At 36.0% G+C, this 17,927-nt stretch overlaps 1 protein-coding gene across 3 annotated transcripts in view; it reads left to right on the top strand.

Moving 5' to 3' along the window:
• Positions 1-17,440, top strand: part of NEK7 (NIMA related kinase 7) — a 74,989-nt gene extending 57,549 nt beyond the window's left edge. For 2 of the 3 annotated variants that reach the window (XM_026087857.1, XM_026087856.1), the window contains exons 8-10: positions 693-787; positions 5,413-5,526; positions 12,414-17,440. In XM_026087857.1, coding sequence (XP_025943642.1) covers positions 693-787; positions 5,413-5,526; positions 12,414-12,524 — 320 coding nt within the window. In that variant the 3' untranslated portion in view covers positions 12,525-17,440. Of the gene's footprint in view, positions 1-692; positions 788-5,412; positions 5,527-8,397; positions 8,570-12,413 lie in introns of all 3 variants that reach the window. The other variant, XR_003257048.1, reaches the window with a different exon arrangement.
• Positions 17,441-17,927: the final 487 nt, after the last annotated feature.

The following is a 17,927-nucleotide window of genomic DNA, read 5'->3' as shown; positions in this document are numbered from 1 at the left end:
CTCTGGGACAGCCGTGCCAATGCTGCTTTTGAAGACGTGCTGTCCCCAGAGAGGTGGGATGCGGCCGGGCTGCGGTGGCGGCGGGCGCCCACGAGCCCTGTGGCACCCCTGCGCGGGGCTCGGCTTCGGCTGCGCGCTGCACTTGGCCAGCCTGCCCGCGCGGGGCTGGGGGTGCCGGTCCTCACGCTGGACTCGGCGTGCTTCTTGCAAAGGAGCTCGTTCAGGTGTGCACGTCCTCAAAAGGAGGAATTGACAACTCATTTCCAAACCCCCCCCCAACCCAATAGCAATTCTGACTGTTGCTACTTCTGGCTATGGTGGTGAGTGAGGGTTTGGACTGGTGGGGGTGTGGGGGACAGTGTGGTGTGTTTTCTGGTGTCTTTCTAGGAAAAAAACTACTACTTTGGAGACCTTTTTGAGCTGCTCTAAAAGCCAAAACTGAAAATATTTTATAACTGATTTTGATAACTGGATATCAGTAGTGAGAATAAAGCTGCGTTGGATGAAATGTATATCTAATTCACGTGTATTTTTATCAAACTGAAGAGTCCTAAGTATGAGTTGAAATTATGCATAGTAAAATGAACAATACAAAAGATTAAAAAAAAAATTGTTTTTTGGCCAGGAATGCTGCGGTTTTACTACTTCGTAACAGGATTTTTCATTCAAAAATTCTTCTGTGTTTATTGCAGTTGGTACCCCTTATTATATGTCTCCAGAGAGAATACACGAAAATGGTTACAACTTCAAATCTGACATCTGGTCCCTGGGCTGCCTGCTGTATGAGGTAATCCTGATAACTGCACTGAACAACCCGGGAACATTGTTTAACCCCCCAGCCCCTCCAGATTACATCAAGTACTGTTTTAGGATCTATTTATTTATTTTTGCTGTTTAGAAAAGCATGCAGCTTTGTGGAAAAGATACTTTTCAGCTATTATGTCTTTTAAAAAATATATTTAGCAATGAGAGGTCTTAAGGAATTTCAGCATATGAAATGCTTTATTTGTGAATTATTGGAGGCTTGCCTTTTACTGGGCTTCCTACAAAAAATTTTACAGGAATTTACTGAAGATCGGGCATAACTGAAGGATTAATAAATGAATAATGACGGGCACGTGCAAAAATTTTTCTAGGTGTTTTAAAGGGCCTATGCGGTTTACATGATTTTGGTAATAAGTGAGTTGAGAAGTGGTAGGACTGATTTGGGCATGTAACTAACACTCACTAAAACTGTGATATAATTATTTTGATACAAGCTTAGTTTCTTTAAAGTTATCTAGAACTGAAGTAAAACAATAAAGAAATTGGGCTGCTGTGTACTTATTACTACCTGCTTGGATTAACTTTCAAGATAATAGCTTTTACTGCAGAGACATAAGTATTTTTTTTTCTCCTTCTTCCTCTCCCCCAACTAGTTAAACTAAAATTATTTGTTAATTCCTGTGCTAATACAATAGGAATTGTTAGGGAGCACTTATGCAAGCGTAAACAATGTTATATTCTGAAGGGGAAAAAAGACACAGGGCGAATTCAAATGGAAGCAAATAACGAAGGTGTGCAGGATAGGAGGCTTCTGAGGCCACTGTGTCTTCTAACTTCTTTGCGCATCACTTGTTGATCAAAAGGCTAAACGGTTGTGCTGAAGGATGCTGGTAAGAAATTTCTTTGCATCGTAGTCCTGGCAGTGAAATCTTCCTGGCCGTCTTCCAGATAAAAACTAATATACCCAACTCGCTCTTCCACCTACCTGGGTGAAGAAGCAAGCCTCCTGCCTCGGTGAGTCGGCAAAGCTCGCCTGGCGCTGTTCGGCAGCACCTGCACCTCCTGTTACACTAGGATTTTGTAGGAAACTTTGGCCTCCTATGCAGGTTGTATGCTGCYAGTAGGTGAATTGTCTTCAGTAATATTTAATATATTTTATATCAGACATGTTACTCTAAATATGAAAAGGGCAAATAGCTGTATTCCAGTTCTGAAGAGTTTACTGATCTACGTATAGCTGTTGCTTCTAAATCTTTAGGACAGTTCATAGGAATTAAGTGTGATACCTGATAGCAAGTATTTACAAGTTTAAATCCTGAAGTGAAACTTAATCCTGTATTGGGATTCCTTAATACCAACCATGGCAATGACCCTCAATTTCAATGTTCTACTTTACATGCTTGCGCAAGTAGAAACCTAAAGATAGCAAATATCACCAGTGGATGAGGGTATTTCAATATTACTGCCTTTTTTTCCTCCCCTTGCTGGTTTTCTTGAGTATTGTTTTTATCTCAAAACAAACAAAAACCTTAAATAAGTAATTAATATATAAAATAAACACTATATTTTAAGATTAACTTTTCTTCCATGTTATGAATTAAGATTGCCAGATGGATCTCAATAATAGTTATTTTTCTTCTAAAAAAAAAATTATTTTGAGCTTGCTACTTTAATGCTGCATATATGATATTAAAAATTGTATCTGAATTTTGAATTTTTCTTTAACAGTGTGGAAAATTTTAAGTGGCTGAATATCTTCATTCCAGTGATTATCACAGCACTTTTAAATACTCTTACTGTGTGTTTTTTTTTTTTCTTATTGTAAGAACAGAACAATTATTAGGATTCTTATTGTTGAAATGTCGTCTTTAATTTTCATATACTGCAATGTCTTCAACTACAGATTTTAACTTTTTGGGGGTGCATTTATTCTGTTTTGCTAACTTGCTAATTTACCAGCCCTTTTTTGATCACTGAGGCATAATTTTGAAATTTTAGGTATAGTAAACTCAAAATATATGCTTAGCGTTTTTCTCATTTAAAAAAAAAAAAAATTAAAGAGGTTGCTTAAGGTTCTTCAAGCCATGCTTGGACTATGACATTGGTGTGTTTATTATCAGTGCTGTTTTGTGCTGGGTGTCTTTTTGTTATACATGTTATGTGCATTACCTGCATTTTAACATGTTTTATTGTATTGATTTCATGTTAATATGTGCTCTGTATTCTCTCCAACTTAATTGGGGAAAAGCTGTGGCATGTTTATCACTTYTCAATGCATGCCTAATTGCCATTAAGCTCTTCTCAGTTATGTTTTAATTAAAGTTTAAACTAATTTGCTATAATTTATGGKTTTTTTTTTTAATTATTATTGCTTATCTATTCTACAGTTTATTCAATGCTTAGTGACATGGTCACTAAGATTTTTAAAAGTGTATTTTGAAGTCTGCTTTTCAGAGCCTCAGATATTTCTGAAACCTCAAAAACACTACTACTGGAGTTTTAATTGATATGCAACAAAGTAGACTTTACTAATTAAAATCAAGATGCTGTGCTTTTGCTACATGGACCTTTACATGGAAAAGTAGGTTTTACACATTTCCTTTTATTGTTCAGCGTAGCAATTGCATCCTTACAGGGTTGTAGGTTGGTGGCTTACAGTTCAAAAAAAAAAAAGAAAAGAAAAAAAAATAAAAAGAGAGCGAGAGTGCGAGCTGCCACCAGCCCTGAAGACAGACAGTGGGCTTTCGTCCCGCAGACACCCCCAGAATACTAATCAGGAAAGTCAGACCCTGGAGGTCAGGGAGCAAGTCAATCATTCTAGCGATCGTCTCAGTGTGGAGGATCAAATTAGCCTGAAAAATTCAGCTGCTGGGAGGAGAGGGCGAGCAGCTGTCAGGGGCAGCAGCGAGATGCACTAATGAACCAGATGAATAGTGCAAAAGCTTGAAAATAAAAACAGGACAGTTGACATTTTTCATCTGTCAAAGCAGGAGATGCATGAAAATATAGTATTCCTGTTTTAACTCCTTAGGGGACATTCAGAATTTTTTTTAACACTCTGCAGCATTCAAACAAAAGTACTTTTTAATGAACACCTAGAGTACGAAATGAGTATCTGTGCATTTATTTTGAATTTTTGCATGCATGCAGACTCTGCAGTTGATTTTTTTTCTTCTTTTTTTGGTCTTTAGCCTGCATTTTTAACATTCTTTTTAAGGTAAGAGACAATGTCATGTACATTTAAAAGAAAAAAAACAAAACAAAAAAACCCCAAAACCCTAACATTATTTTGGTGGTACAGTTCTAGAATTTGTGGACAGAACTGTAGTATTAATTTGGGATCTTTAAAATAATTCTTATTTGAAGTTAATATAAAAAAATAGTACTGAACTATTTGAGAGCATTTTATCGGGTATAAAGTAAATGTATTTTAGAATGTTGGTAATTTTTTTCCTATATCTTTCCCTATAATGTCAGTGCTTGGGCATGAAAGAGTTAAAGTGATATGTGGAGGACCACAAGACAGATGAGAGCCATTTTCAGCTTGTCCTGTCCCTGTTGAAGCTCACTGAGTAGCACAGCATGGACTAGCGTGTTTCACACACACTCTGCCTGTCTGGGGAATGTACACATTGTCCTTCCAAAATCAAACTTATTAGCACATGTAGAAAAGGGTGACTGACTTTGGGGCAGCATTGCACTCAAGGCAGCCTTCGTGCTGCTGCGGTTCAAAGACYTGGAAAGCCTTTGAACAGAATGGAGCGATTTTAAAATGAATTTTTAAATTTGTAATCCTGCTAACCATAGCACTTGTTTCCACCTGAAATGTCAAATTGTAACATTGTCTGGAAATAAAGCATAGGTTTACTAATACCATTTTTAAGTTGATCATTTATTTAAGTGTTTTCCACCAGATAATTTTTATTACAGTTGGGAATTATAGTTACAAATGCCAGCTGAGTTTTGCACTGCTAATGAAGTTTCAGGATATAATATTAATTTTTTTGAAGTGTTTTGGAATAACATACTGAATCATGAGTGGGGGTTGTTTGTTTTTGTTTTTTGTTTTTTGGAAGTATTGATGAACTTATGTTCCTTGCAGCTTTCCTTATTAAAAAAAACAAAAAAACCCCAACTGTGTCAAAGTTTAGTGTAATAGCAGAAGAAGGTTACAAAATCTATGTTATCCAGCATTTTCACCATAGGCTATTGCTTTAGATCAACTAATGTTTTCGGGTAAATGATACACTTTTTTCCGAAAGGTCTTTAGAGAAAAACCTTGTGTGTGTGTTTTGKTTTTTTTGTTTTTTCTTTCTTTTCATCTTCCTCAGTGCTACAAGGACCCCCCACACTCACAGCAACAGCTGAAACTATTAATGAGTATGAAGAAAAATCAAGTAAAGTAGTGTTCTGGTGTACAATTCAAATGTGATATGAGGATTCTCACAGGTACTACTGTGTCACACAGAATAAGTTCACAAACTGGTTATATTAATAGTTTCAGAACTGTTGTTTTAGCACTTCGATCAAACTGAGCAGTGAACAAAAGTCATTAAAAATCACTTTTGACTTGCTAGTATAGCAGATTTTATGGCAAAACAGGTCTRTTTAAAAGCACAAAAGAAAAATGTATATTTTCTTTAACAGATGGCTGCACTGCAGAGTCCCTTTTATGGTGATAAAATGAACTTGTACTCCCTGTGCAAGAAGATAGAGCAGTGCGACTATCCACCTCTCCCTTCAGATCACTATTCAGAGGAAGTAAGTAATATTCCTTTTCGTAGGCCAGGTCCTTGTTTTATTTAAGCTGGTACACTTCCAATGAAGTGAACGAACTTGTGTGATTTTATGTGATTTGAAGATTATCCCCATAAGTGTTTGCTTGAACTTGCTCAAATGTTTGTCTCAAAACAGCTCTCTCGCATGATGTAAGATTTTTTTGAAATAATGCTGGTAACCTCATGCCGTTAGCTTCTTAATTTCATTGATCTTCCTTGCAAGTATGACAAAATGCAGTGGCTTTCCCAGAATGCACAATGATATGTACTGCATGTCATTATGGGATTGAGTCTTACATCTGTATTATGGTTTTCTAAAAGCACAACTATACAAATTTATGTTGCACCATAAATTAGTACACTAGCCTCTCTTCTCTAGAGACTAGCATTAAAATAGATCTAATGTAACTTAATAGTAAAAATGAATTGTTAATTCCCATTTGTCTGCATTATAAAACTACGATGTACTGTTCAATACAATTGAACAGTAGTTGTAGTTTTGCAAAAAAGAGTGGTTCATGCCCACTCTAATAAGAAATTTCAGAGAAATATAGAAAAACATAATACAGATGAATTTGAGCAGTATACTCAGTATGTGTATCCCGACAGTGTTTGTTTTAAGCTGGTGCTATTAATAGCTCTTTACTGTCAAAAGCGGGAGGGGGGGGGAAGGGGTTACTTGCTTTTTTTAAAACTGTAAAGTGAAAGGAAACTAAATAAAATAAAAGAAACTAAATATTTTTCTTAACCAGTGTAATGGGGTGAAAAAATATAAATGCTTGCTTCTTCATGTTCCAGAATGCCAGTTTTGAAATACTTTCCCGCTTAGAAAAGAACAGGGCAAACTGATAGAAGCTGTAAACCAAAGAACAGACGCTAGTAACCAATTCTAATTGAATTCAGTCTACATGAATTAAAGATTACTTTGAAAACATGATAATAAACATGATCACTGAAATACTTTTAATAAACACCAGGTGTTGTGCAATTTTGCTTCTAGGATAGGGGTTGTAATTCTGAACCTTGACTCTTTTTGCATTCAAAGACAGTGATAGGACTATTAATAAAAGATTACTGCCCAGTGTTTTGTTTTGTTGTATTTACAGTGCCAGTTTTTCCCCTTTTATGAAACAAAAACTGGACTTAGATAATTCAATGATTTACAAAGGATGAAATGATGATCTATTGTGTAATTTGTGCAATATATMTCTTTGAGTTTTCCAATTAGTCATTTTACCTCAGCTATTTTAATTATTATTTATTGTAGACGATAAATATGGCAGTTCATATAACCAACTTCAGAACTGGGGGCCTAGAAATACAGTAGGGTGTGAACAATAATGCAAAATGATAGCAGGGGTGTCAGGGGCCGTTCTTTGTTGTGTCATTCATGCTGTCTTCCTTTTTCCATGAAGCGCATGAATATTTCACATATCTGCATCCTCATCCTCTATTCTTCTTGACTAATTTTCAGACTGTCTGAATTTGCATTTCACATGGTAGCTGATTAGGAGATGCTGAGTGCAGCAGTGAAGCCTCAGCAGGCGGTTACCATGGTGACCTTCAGCAGGATTTTAATGATGATACCACTAGTGGTTCGTTGAAGTTGGCCTGCCTGCAGGGCTACTTCGCTGCAGTTAAGTGTGAAGTTGGATATGCGGCTTCTCAGCCAAGGGGCAAATATCAAAGTCTGGCCCAGACAGAAGGTCTTAGAGTTCGGGTAGGAAGAGAGATGCCACCTTCTACTTACCTCTATATAGTTTCTAGTTTCAAAAACAGATGCATAGCACAACATATTACATTTCCTTCTCTTCGAAGCGGACAGGTACTCCTGTAATTTGGATGAATCAGTTGTTTCTAAAACAACTTGTCTTGTGTCTATTTTGCAACTTAATGAGAGCTGGTGATGTGACTTACAACTGTGGATGTAGTTACTTAACAGGAGTAATCAACTGGATTATATATGGGATTAATAGACATGTAATAGTAAAATTTTTTTGTTCTGACATGAAGATTTGTATCTGCTAAATACACATGAAATACAGGTATGTTCATTAATTGTTTCACTGAAACATGCTTTTTGACTTGTACGAAAAATACTGTGCTGACTTTAAACTGCTGGAAAAAAACCAACCAAACAGACAAGCATTATCTGTCATATTACGATAATGTCCTAAACATTTCATCTGTACTAGAAATTTATATATCAAACCTTTAACCAGGACGGAAGCACACTTGCTGAGCAGTAAAGTTCAGGGATCACTGAACAGTAAAACCTGCTTTATATTCTGTAACAATGAATTTGCTGAAAGAATAATTTTGCTGAGCATTGATCTCTGTGTCTTCTGATCAATGCTTTGATTACAAAATATAAGACATGCTTTTTAGAGAAACTTTCTGTAAATAATTTTTAAGGTGTTTTAAGATAATGGCATTTATATCATTTTGAAATTTTGAAATCCCTCTAAGACTAACTTTTTAATAATGTATCATATTTGTGTTGTTCCACAACAACGTGACAGAAAGATGCAGCTTAAGACAGATGGATGGATACGTTTTTCTAATACATGCCTTTGATTAGAAATCCTAATATTCTACAGTGCTGACCATTACACAAACTTGCTTCAGCACCACAGTGACAAGCCAAGACTTTCAAATGTTTAACAGCCSTGGGTATCTTAATTTTTGAATGTTCCTTAAGAAGCCCTGGTATTCAGAGTGAGTGCTCAGCATTTACTGAAAACTCTTCTCCTTTAGGAAGCTTAAAGTTGGAGCTCCCTCCCCATCCCTACCCCCAGTCAGTCCTCTTAAAATCCTATTAGCCAATATTGGTATCGTGTTGTTTTTGTGATAGGGAAGACTGAAGAACTTCATCCCTGAYTGAGGTGCTTTTCCTCCCAAGTCCATAGCCAGCCTCCTCTCCCGATATGAAGGCCGAAAGAGCCAGCAGGTCTAGAATTACAGTGTTACTTGCCAGTGTTCCTGCCAGCACTGAGAAAGGGCTTTGAGGAAGTCTCCTACTCAGAGTAAGAACATGTTTTCTCATCCAAAATTTTCTATATGAAAATTTCTTCTTTTTCAGCTGGCTAACAATGCAGAGCACTTGCCTGTCATAGTTTCTAGCCTTTCTCCCCTGCCTCCTCCTGACTTGAGAGATAATTATTTATTTCGTAGCTGAAAAACCTGCTAAAGTTAAAGGAGGTGTGTCCCGCTGCTCCTGCATCAGGCTAAGCTCCAGGCTAAAGACAGTCATTGTGCGAAGTGCACAGAGGAGGTTAAGAACAATAAGCAGCCAAAGAAGTTTCCAGCTTGGGGATGCAACAGGAGGTCCCTCCTGCTCAGCTATAAGTCTGTTCTGCCTATTGGCCAGTTTATGCCAGATAATAAAAAATTACTGTATCTCTAACTGTAGTCTGACTTCAGATTTGCAGTGCCACTTCCCATGATACTATCAGGCTCTTCTGGGTCATCTGAAATTTTATCAATATTAGAGAAGTTGACAAAGAGATTTCAGATTTATTGAAATGGATATTCCTGTAGGAGGTTAAAAAAAAAAAAAAAGTACTGTAATCAAGTATTAGCATCCAGGATGGTCCCAGTCTCAGTCCTAAAAGATTTCTATGTTCCTGTGTAACTGTTGTTTTCATCCTGTGTAGAAAAATTACTTCAGTTTATCCCAAAGGTTTGCTGTTCAATGACAAGGCTCAAAAGAGCTCCAGGATTTTGAAATTATTTGAGAATCTGCCCCACCATTGCCCAGTGTTTCAGGCATAATCAGCTGAGCTTTCTTGCCCTACAGCAGAAATTCTGGATTGGGAGGGGGAGACAGATTTAGCAGTGTCAGCAGCAACCAGCATTTAAATATTGTTAGTCAAAAGAGGTCTGTGACTGTATTGCTTATTTAATTAAAGTATTAGTGAAGGTTCATCAGTAACTGAGCTCACCTCTTGCATTATGTTGAGAATTTTGAAGTACACTGATTCAGTGATTGTCCCTTACTATTAACATATTCTTGTAAATCCTTTCTTCCATCTAAACAATAGTAGCTACATGGGCATTTTTGTTAGAGTTTAAAAAAAAAAAAGTTGCCAAATGCAACCAGTCATGACACCATGTAGCTGTTTTTTTTTTCTTTTCCCTCCCCCAAATGTACTTGCAAAAATTAGTAAAGCCTAAAGCCCTATGTGCACTTCTGAATAATGGTGCCATTTTTTTCTAAAGTGCCTTCCTAAGAAATGAATCTCCATTGCCATTTTTAAAGCTTTGAATTGAATATGCTGTAACACAAATAACAAAAGTAACTCTGAGGGAAGACATTGTGTTTTAATGACTTAAAACAGTTTGAGTCTAAAACTGATTTTTAGATGGAAAAGTTCAGCTTGAAAAACAAAACCAGTCAACCACAAGCCAGCATTGAAAAGCCATAAGGTAGCCTATTGGAGATAAAGAAGGCTTCTTATGCTTTTCACAGGCAAATCTTTTGAAGATCTATGTTCATTGTACTACCTATAGTAAAGTTATTGACATACAGCTAATTAAAAAATAAAAAAGTGTTTGGGGGAGTGCTCTGTTTCCCTCTCCTCCAATGACAGATTCAGAGGTTTCAGGCCTTCACGGTCTTTGTTAAGACTTACTGTATGCCGTTCTGCTGAACAGACAGAACTCGTCATAGATGAAGATACAAGTATACTTATTCACAAGATTTGGTGTCACGTTCTCTGGATAAATTATGTCTGTATTCCCTTTACAAAATGTTTACTTAGTTGAGTCTGATTTCAGGATTAGGGTTTTTGGATTTCTTCAGTCTTTCCTGTTTGCCATGCAGGCAGTCTGAGCTATTGCACAGCAAGCTGCTGTATTGTGTCTGCTGCTTAATCTGTGTCCCACCTGCTTAGTCTATGTGAGATTACCAATGTGTAATACAAATATGCAAAGCAAAATGATTTTTACTTTTTACAATAGTTCATGATTTCCAGTATTCTTTTCTCCAAATGATAGAGTTGATAGTTTCTCCTGTCTTTTGTTTATGGCTGCCAGAAGCAATAAGATTTTTGTAAAACTCCGTGATTAAGATTCACATAGCAAGTCTATTACAGATTATTTCAATTTAATTTGTTTCTCTCTCTAATCCAGCAATCTGACCACTACCTTCAGAAATAATAATACTTAACTCCTTTGCTAAGAGGAAGAATGTTGTAGTGACATAATTTTTGTATTGTTAAATGTGAAAAACCTGCACATTGTATACAATTTTGAATGTTTGGGCAAGGGTAAGTGAACAGAGTTTTAACCAGTGGTGTATAATGTTCCCTTCTTCACTTTTGAATTTCTTAATCCAGTGCATTTAAATTCATCTTCTGAAAAACTAAAGGAGTATRATTATAACTTAAAAATGCATATTGTTCTTTTAATAAAAAGCAGGAAGTGAACTCTCTGATGGCAAATTTGAATATGCAGTTTATTTTGCCTTTGAATAACCATGTTGATGAGATTGCTCTGTTTGTTGCAGTAATTACAGCTTTTTTTTTCAATAATCATACCTAATAGTATTAGGAGGGAGGCTGAACCAAATTTGACACCTTGCCAGAAAAGGGTAGATTGCAAGTTTATTTTTAATACTATAAAGACATCCAGGAGGTCTGAGCAAACTATTAAAAAGCATAAAGGAAGAGCTTCTTACAGTTGGTAAGTTACTCTTTAGAAAGATGGCAAACATTTTAATAAGCCATCAAGAAGGAAGTGTATTGCACATTGTAAACTGCTTAGGAAGTGTGCACAGTGTAAAATAGATGTGGAGCCTGCCCCACTGGAAAGTTATCCAGACTACRCTGAGCTCTAATGTCACCTGAAGCATCTCAAGGGAGGAAGCAAAACCTGTAACTGTTCTGACAGTTTCTGAAAGTAATGAGAAGTATCTGAACGGTTACTTCTGGATTACCTCTGCTGAACTTGGRAACTGTAAAAGACCAAGTAAAATATGGTGTTTGTGGAAATATAGTACTTTCTAGTCATAGTGATTGTTTATTCCCAGATAGGGGTGTTCTTCAACATGTTTGTTAATTATGTGTTTCTTTCTATAAAGAAAAAAATTTTAAGGCCTTAATCCTAAGAACAATACTGGAACATAGACTAAAGACTACTTCGTCCAGTATCCTGTCTCTGATAGTGGGCAAATGGAAGAACAGGGCCAACATAATGCAATATTTCCCCAAAATACTTTCCCAAGTTCCAGCAGTTCAGAGATTTCCTAAGTCAGAGGTGGAATCTTCATATTAAATAGCCTTCAGTGTGTTTAACTTGTCTGGTTCCTTTTTGGATCCGTTTACTTTTTTTAGCTTCCAGCAGCAGGAGGTTCTGCAGATTAACTTTGCATCATACGAGGAATCACTGTCTCTCTTTGGACCCTGTCACACAGTAATTTCATTTGTTGCTGTCTAGCTCTTGTGTTCGCACAGAATGAACAAAAGGCCCCTATTTATCTTCTCCATGCTCATTTCAGCCTTCTAGGCTGAAAAGACCTAGGCCAGGGTTTGATGTCATAGCTGTCCATAAAACAAAGGAATCGTCATGGAAATGATTTATGATGAATGCATGTCTGAAGTTGTATATTTAAAGGATTAGAACCTAAATCTCTTTCTCTGCTTTTCTAGACAACAACACAAAATACAAAAATCATAGGAGTATGTTGCATATATGCTTGTATAAAACTCTGGGTGCGATGTGTTTTGAGAGGGTGTTGAGTGTGTATGTGTGTGTATGAAGAACTGCTGCTTGGTTAATTTTTGCCAGTCTTACTAATTTGAATTTGAGAATGCACAAATACTACTTGACAGAATTGTTGGCTTTCTTACACGTATTTTCCTTTCCTAGCTGCGACAATTAGTTAATATGTGCATCAACCCGGATCCAGAGAAGCGACCAGACGTAACCTATGTCTATGATGTAGCGAAACGTATGCATGCACACACTGCGAGCAGCTAAATGGACATCAGATCATGAAGAAAAGAACAGAAATATTCAAGTATTTTAAATAGATCATCCCACCTTTTTCTTTGTGTGTTACAGAAATGTAATTATTTGAAGCTTATTGTCGTGCTTTGAATTGTAGACCAATTTACATACAAGCTTTGTTTTCTGTTTATTTTTTGTATTTTTTACCAACTTGCAGTTTTAAAACAGGTTGAAATATGTAAAGCATAACTTTACCAGGAACCATTGTTTTCCATGTAAAATGAGTTCAAGTGTATTTTTCTTTAATAACGAAAYTGTATTCAGTTGGACCTTAGTTCTAAAACACAGTTGCACTTTTGCACATGATACGGACATTAGGCTTATTATTCAGAAACAAATTTCTGAATCTCTCACATTTTTAATAATTTATGGAAAGTGTGAATCAGCACAGTTAAATTTATTATTTTAATCTTTGTTCTAAAAGGGGCATAATTGTAGAACGTTACTGTACTTTATACTGAATTGTAGTTGCAGCTCTCAACATGAGAGGAGGCTGATCTGCGTAGTTCCRTGCTTGCTAAGTGTGATGAGAAAAGAGTTACTGGGAAAAACTGTCACACACTGAAATTTTTGTAACATCCCTTTTCATTTTGTTATTCTGGCATAATGCACATTAAAAGTTTGTTGGAGATTTGAGGGGAAAATTTAAGGTGTTGATTCTGCAATCGGATCGTTTTCAAGACTCGTGCAACACTGCCCTGTGGCGATAGGAGTCTACGTAGTTAAATGCTAAAGACATGCAGATGCTTTTTGCAGCAAATAAGGAGTCTTTGAGGCTTGCATGTATGAGAAGATCCAATTTAAAAGGTGCAATGTTTAAGTTACAACTTCCCAACTATTTATGTATATGTCACTGTAGATTTTTGTATTTAAAATTGAATAATCTTACAGTACTATATTTAAATTTTAAAAATGCTTTTATAATTCAGAAACTTTGGGGGAATTTTGTGTACAATAATACAAATGTATTCTTCGTAAATATCTGATTTTATATACTGTGTGTATCCTGAGAAGTAGTTTTATATTTAGCACAAGTAAATTTTAGCTTTTATTTTTAAAAGAAAGTTGCCACTCCTTCATTTGGGAAGTAAATATTATATGCAAAATATTTTACCAATACTTGATTAGTTGAAAAGGAAATTCACAATATTTTGGTTAAAACCTAATACCCTTTTGAATATGTTTAAGTAATATTTTAAGTAAAGGTTAAAGTTTAAGTAATGTTAAGAACAAGACACCTTTTTTTCTTAACAATATGCTATAATTGAGTTTGACTGAAATTTCTTGAATTTCAAGACAAATTTTTTGAGAATATACAAAGTTGTCAGAACACAGAATTGTTACCAGTGAAACTGCTAAGAAGCTTTTAAGGTCAGTTAAATCTTTTCTTTATATAGGTAAGATGAGGTTGATTCAAGAAAAGCTGCAGTATGTATGTGTACATAAGGATTCTATATAGTCAGTCCTGCACACTCAATTTTTTTTGTGTGGCTTTAATTTTAAAGACAACATAATATTGTATAATGAACAGAATACAGCCATATACCTGTGTCCTAGACCAATTCTTTTGATTTGACATAATGCTCCAAAAAAAAAAAAAATCCAACTGTGGTTTTTATAGACAAATTTCAAGCTTGGTCAGGGTTTTTTTTTTTTTTTTTTTTTTTTTTTGTTTCAGAATTTTGTGGAATGAATCCTTAGTTTTCCAAAACTCTGGCTGCTGTATATACTGAATTTATTCTTTTAGGACTTCAGTGGGACAACTTATGGAAATGAAGTATTTAAGAGACCTGGCAGGATTAATGGCTTGGTTTGGGTCTAGCAACTTTTTTTTTTAATTGATTTTTTTTTTTCAACCACTGATTTAAAAAAATGACAGTTATGTTCTGTAACAATAGTTCATATAACAAAGTGAAAAGGTTTTTATTGGAAAAGACAACAGTGCAGTACTTGCTTGACTGCCAGAATTAGCTCTTAATATGCACATGTACTCAAGCCATTCTTTTCTGAAATGAAGTAGAATATTTAAACATCACTGAAAAACCCAAACACAACTAGATTACTTCCATCTGGCATTATGTATTAGTGCTAGCATTTTTCCTCAAAGAAACCAAGAACAGATCCTCCCCCCTCCCCTTCTTGGAAGGACAATTTGAGTAAAGACATCATGATGAGTTAACAAATGTACCTACTTCAGCATTGTGGTTTGTTGTTGTTGTTGTTGGGTTTTTTTTAGTATTGATGGTTAATCTTTTGCTGAGTAAAAGAGGTAGTTGTTCCTATTTTAAAACCACTCTAAAACAAGTGGTACAGGTGACTCTGGTACCGACCCTGGTAATTGAGTGCCCCATAAGGGTTAATAGAATTACTTAAATAACTGGGGATTGTAGAATCTATTCTTCAAGTAAATTACCTAGTAACATATGAAAATGATGATGTCTGTTATAATACTTTCATTTCTGCTATACTTCTATAAAATATTTTCTTTTACAAAACACCATTCTAATTTTCATATGTTGATGGTGGCATTTGGCACTATTTATTTTAAGCTTATGGCATTACATGTTTATTTTCTTTAAAATGAATGTTACATTTCTATCCTGAATGTCTGACCAGCTTCTCCTTTTATTTCAGTAGTCCTACAGTATTAACTTGCCTCATGAAATAATGAACTTTGTGCTTTGAATGACATTACTTAAAACCTTTGTCTTGAGTCTTGAAGGCTCCCCTGCTGTGCAGTAGCCTACTAGAAATAAAACATACAGATATTAAATATAATGTAAAAATGATAGTGCTTCTATTATATTTTCTCAAACTTTTCTTATTGCAGATGTATGTGTTACAGTAGATGCTACCTATCTTGTGGGCAGTTTACTGCTTCCAGTAGTTGATTATAGGTGAGTTTTATTGCCTGTCACAAAAGAAAGTACATTTAAAAAATCTTTTTCATACTATATGTCAAAAATTATATCTAAAAAGACTACATTAGATATATTAACATTTAACCCAAAAGAGTTTTTATGACTAATATTTAAAAACAGAATCTAAAGTTATTTTCAAGCAGTATGAAAATAATCTGAAAAGCATGGAAAAAAAAYCCCTCCCATTATTGCCCCAGTCCTGTGAACTCGTGACCCTTGTGCTTTTTATGGAATTCTAGTAATTCTTAGTGAACCTGTTTTACACACAGTGATAAATAGGAATCGGTAGGGTGTATATATAAAGAACTTCTCTGCTCAGCGCACTTTTTAGACTTTTTGTATTCTACTGTTTTGGTAGCACAGGCTAATGTATTTTTTTTCCTGTTCTGTGTATTCTAATGATCCAGCTACCAACTCTGTGAGCAAGCAATAGAAGTATGTGTCATTTTTGTAATGAGCAAAAACTTTAAAAACATGCCARTATACAGAAGGATGAAGAACAGTATTAGAAGTGTTGGAGAAGGCTGGTGTTTTATTCATGCTCATGATTAAGAAAGGCATAAAGAATGAAATTCTTGACAGAGGCTTGGAAACAGAAGACAGGCTTGTTACTCCAGTGGTTCCTGGGTATCTCTGAATAGGACCCAAAATTGCGGTGATGTTTCTTTTAACAACCCATCCACCCAGTCTGTCTCAGCTGTTGTGCAGCGAGATGGGCTGCATTCGAACGCTGGTGGCAGGTGCCGTGTCGGGTACTCRTGGCTCTAGGAGCCAAAGACTGATGTGAGGAAGAGTCAGTGAAGGTCTTGATTTGTGGAGAGGTAATTTAATTGGGAAATAAAGGTGCTGGGCAGCAGAGTACAAATCACTAGCTTTTTCGTTACTATTCTTTAACAGTCCAAAGTTTTTTCCAGTCCCTCCAGATCCCCACATCATCTAGTAAGCGAGTGCTGATCTTTTGAATATCTGATCTGTGGTTTGGTCTGGATGAATTACTAAACCTTTCTGCCAAGATCATCCAGCAAAAGTAGCAACTTCAAGAATGTGGGAGATACAGGTATCAGCCATGCCCAATGATTTGTTACTTATGTTTCCAAACATCATTCAGGTGTGAATTCTTAAGGTTCTTTTTCAAAGTTTACACCTTTTCCTGAACCTTCTTTCTTCTTTTTTTTGTTTAATTGCTTCCCTTTCATATTCACTACTGCACTCCTGCCACTCCTGTCTCCTGTTGCCTGTGCTTCATCTTTCTGATGTCTCTTCCACAGTCCTCCTGCTTTGAAGTCTTCTGTGTCTAGTTTTCCTTCCCATGACCTTTACCTAGTGACCATTAGTTTGCATTTCTGACTACTGTTTCTTTCTTTGGGACTTTGCTAAACTTTGCACATTCCTGCCTTCTCAAATTTTATTCTTCATCATGGGTAACCCCTATTTTTTTGTTCTGATAACTACTCTATTGTCCTTCATTCTTTTTCCAACCACCTTCTTTGATTTCTAGCTTTAGACAGGCTTTCTTGCTGCCTCAATCACTTCCATGACCTTGTCTTTACTAAATACTGTTCTCTTTATTATCTCTCATTTCTAAATTCCCTCTCTCTGATCACTACCTGCTCTCTTTCAGCATATCTGTCTTTCTCTCTCCTCCACCCTGTCACTCACTCCTTTTGGGATCTCCAGTCTATTAACCTTTCTGACTCCTTTACTTTTCTCAGCTGCCTGCTTCCTTCATTGGCCTCGCTTCTTCTGACTCCCTGGTCTTTATTTTCATCTCTATCCTCTTCTCTATATGTGGTTTCTTTGGTCACTTCTTGCACTGTCCTGTCTCTGTTGTCTCCCCAGACATCTTTGCTTGTAATTTTGGAATTTTCATTCCTGCCTTTCTGAGTAACTCTGAAGAGTATGTCAGCGCAATGCAGCTTTAGGCTCAGCTCTGCCTTGCCTGTTTTAATTCTCCCTCCAAACAGATTTTTAAACCACTTTTATCCCACTTTTTTTTTTCTCATTGAGCTTGCTTCCAGGTTTGCCTTTCATTTTAGTTCTCCACCCATTCTTTATTCAAAAGGTATCTTCAAACCAAACCTAATATTACATGGCAAGATCTTTCCTTCTATTTAAAAAAAATGGTTCTACTATCTCAGTGTTGGCTTCTGAAGTAGGTCCCTCTACCTCTTAACTGTTAGTTTGCCCCTTTTATTTCTGTATCATCTTTTGTGCATCTGTCACTCCTTTCCTGAATGACTTCTTCCTCTTTAAATTCTTTTAATTTCATGTTCTGTCTTTCTTCATTTCTTTCACTTGCAACCATGTTTTTGTTTTTCCCATTTCTTGAAGGGGGTGGCATCCATTATTTTAACTGGTTCTCTGATAATACTTTGCCCTTTATTCCTCATTTAGTATCCCCATATATTTCCTGTGCCTGAACCCTCCCATTCCTCTCTCCATTTTGTTTTCA

This window comes from Apteryx rowi, unplaced genomic scaffold (genome assembly GCF_003343035.1).
Source record: "Apteryx rowi isolate R43461 unplaced genomic scaffold, aptRow1 scaffold_74, whole genome shotgun sequence".
NCBI lineage: Eukaryota > Metazoa > Chordata > Aves > Apterygiformes > Apterygidae > Apteryx > Apteryx rowi.
This window is presented reverse-complemented; position numbering and strand designations above follow the sequence as displayed.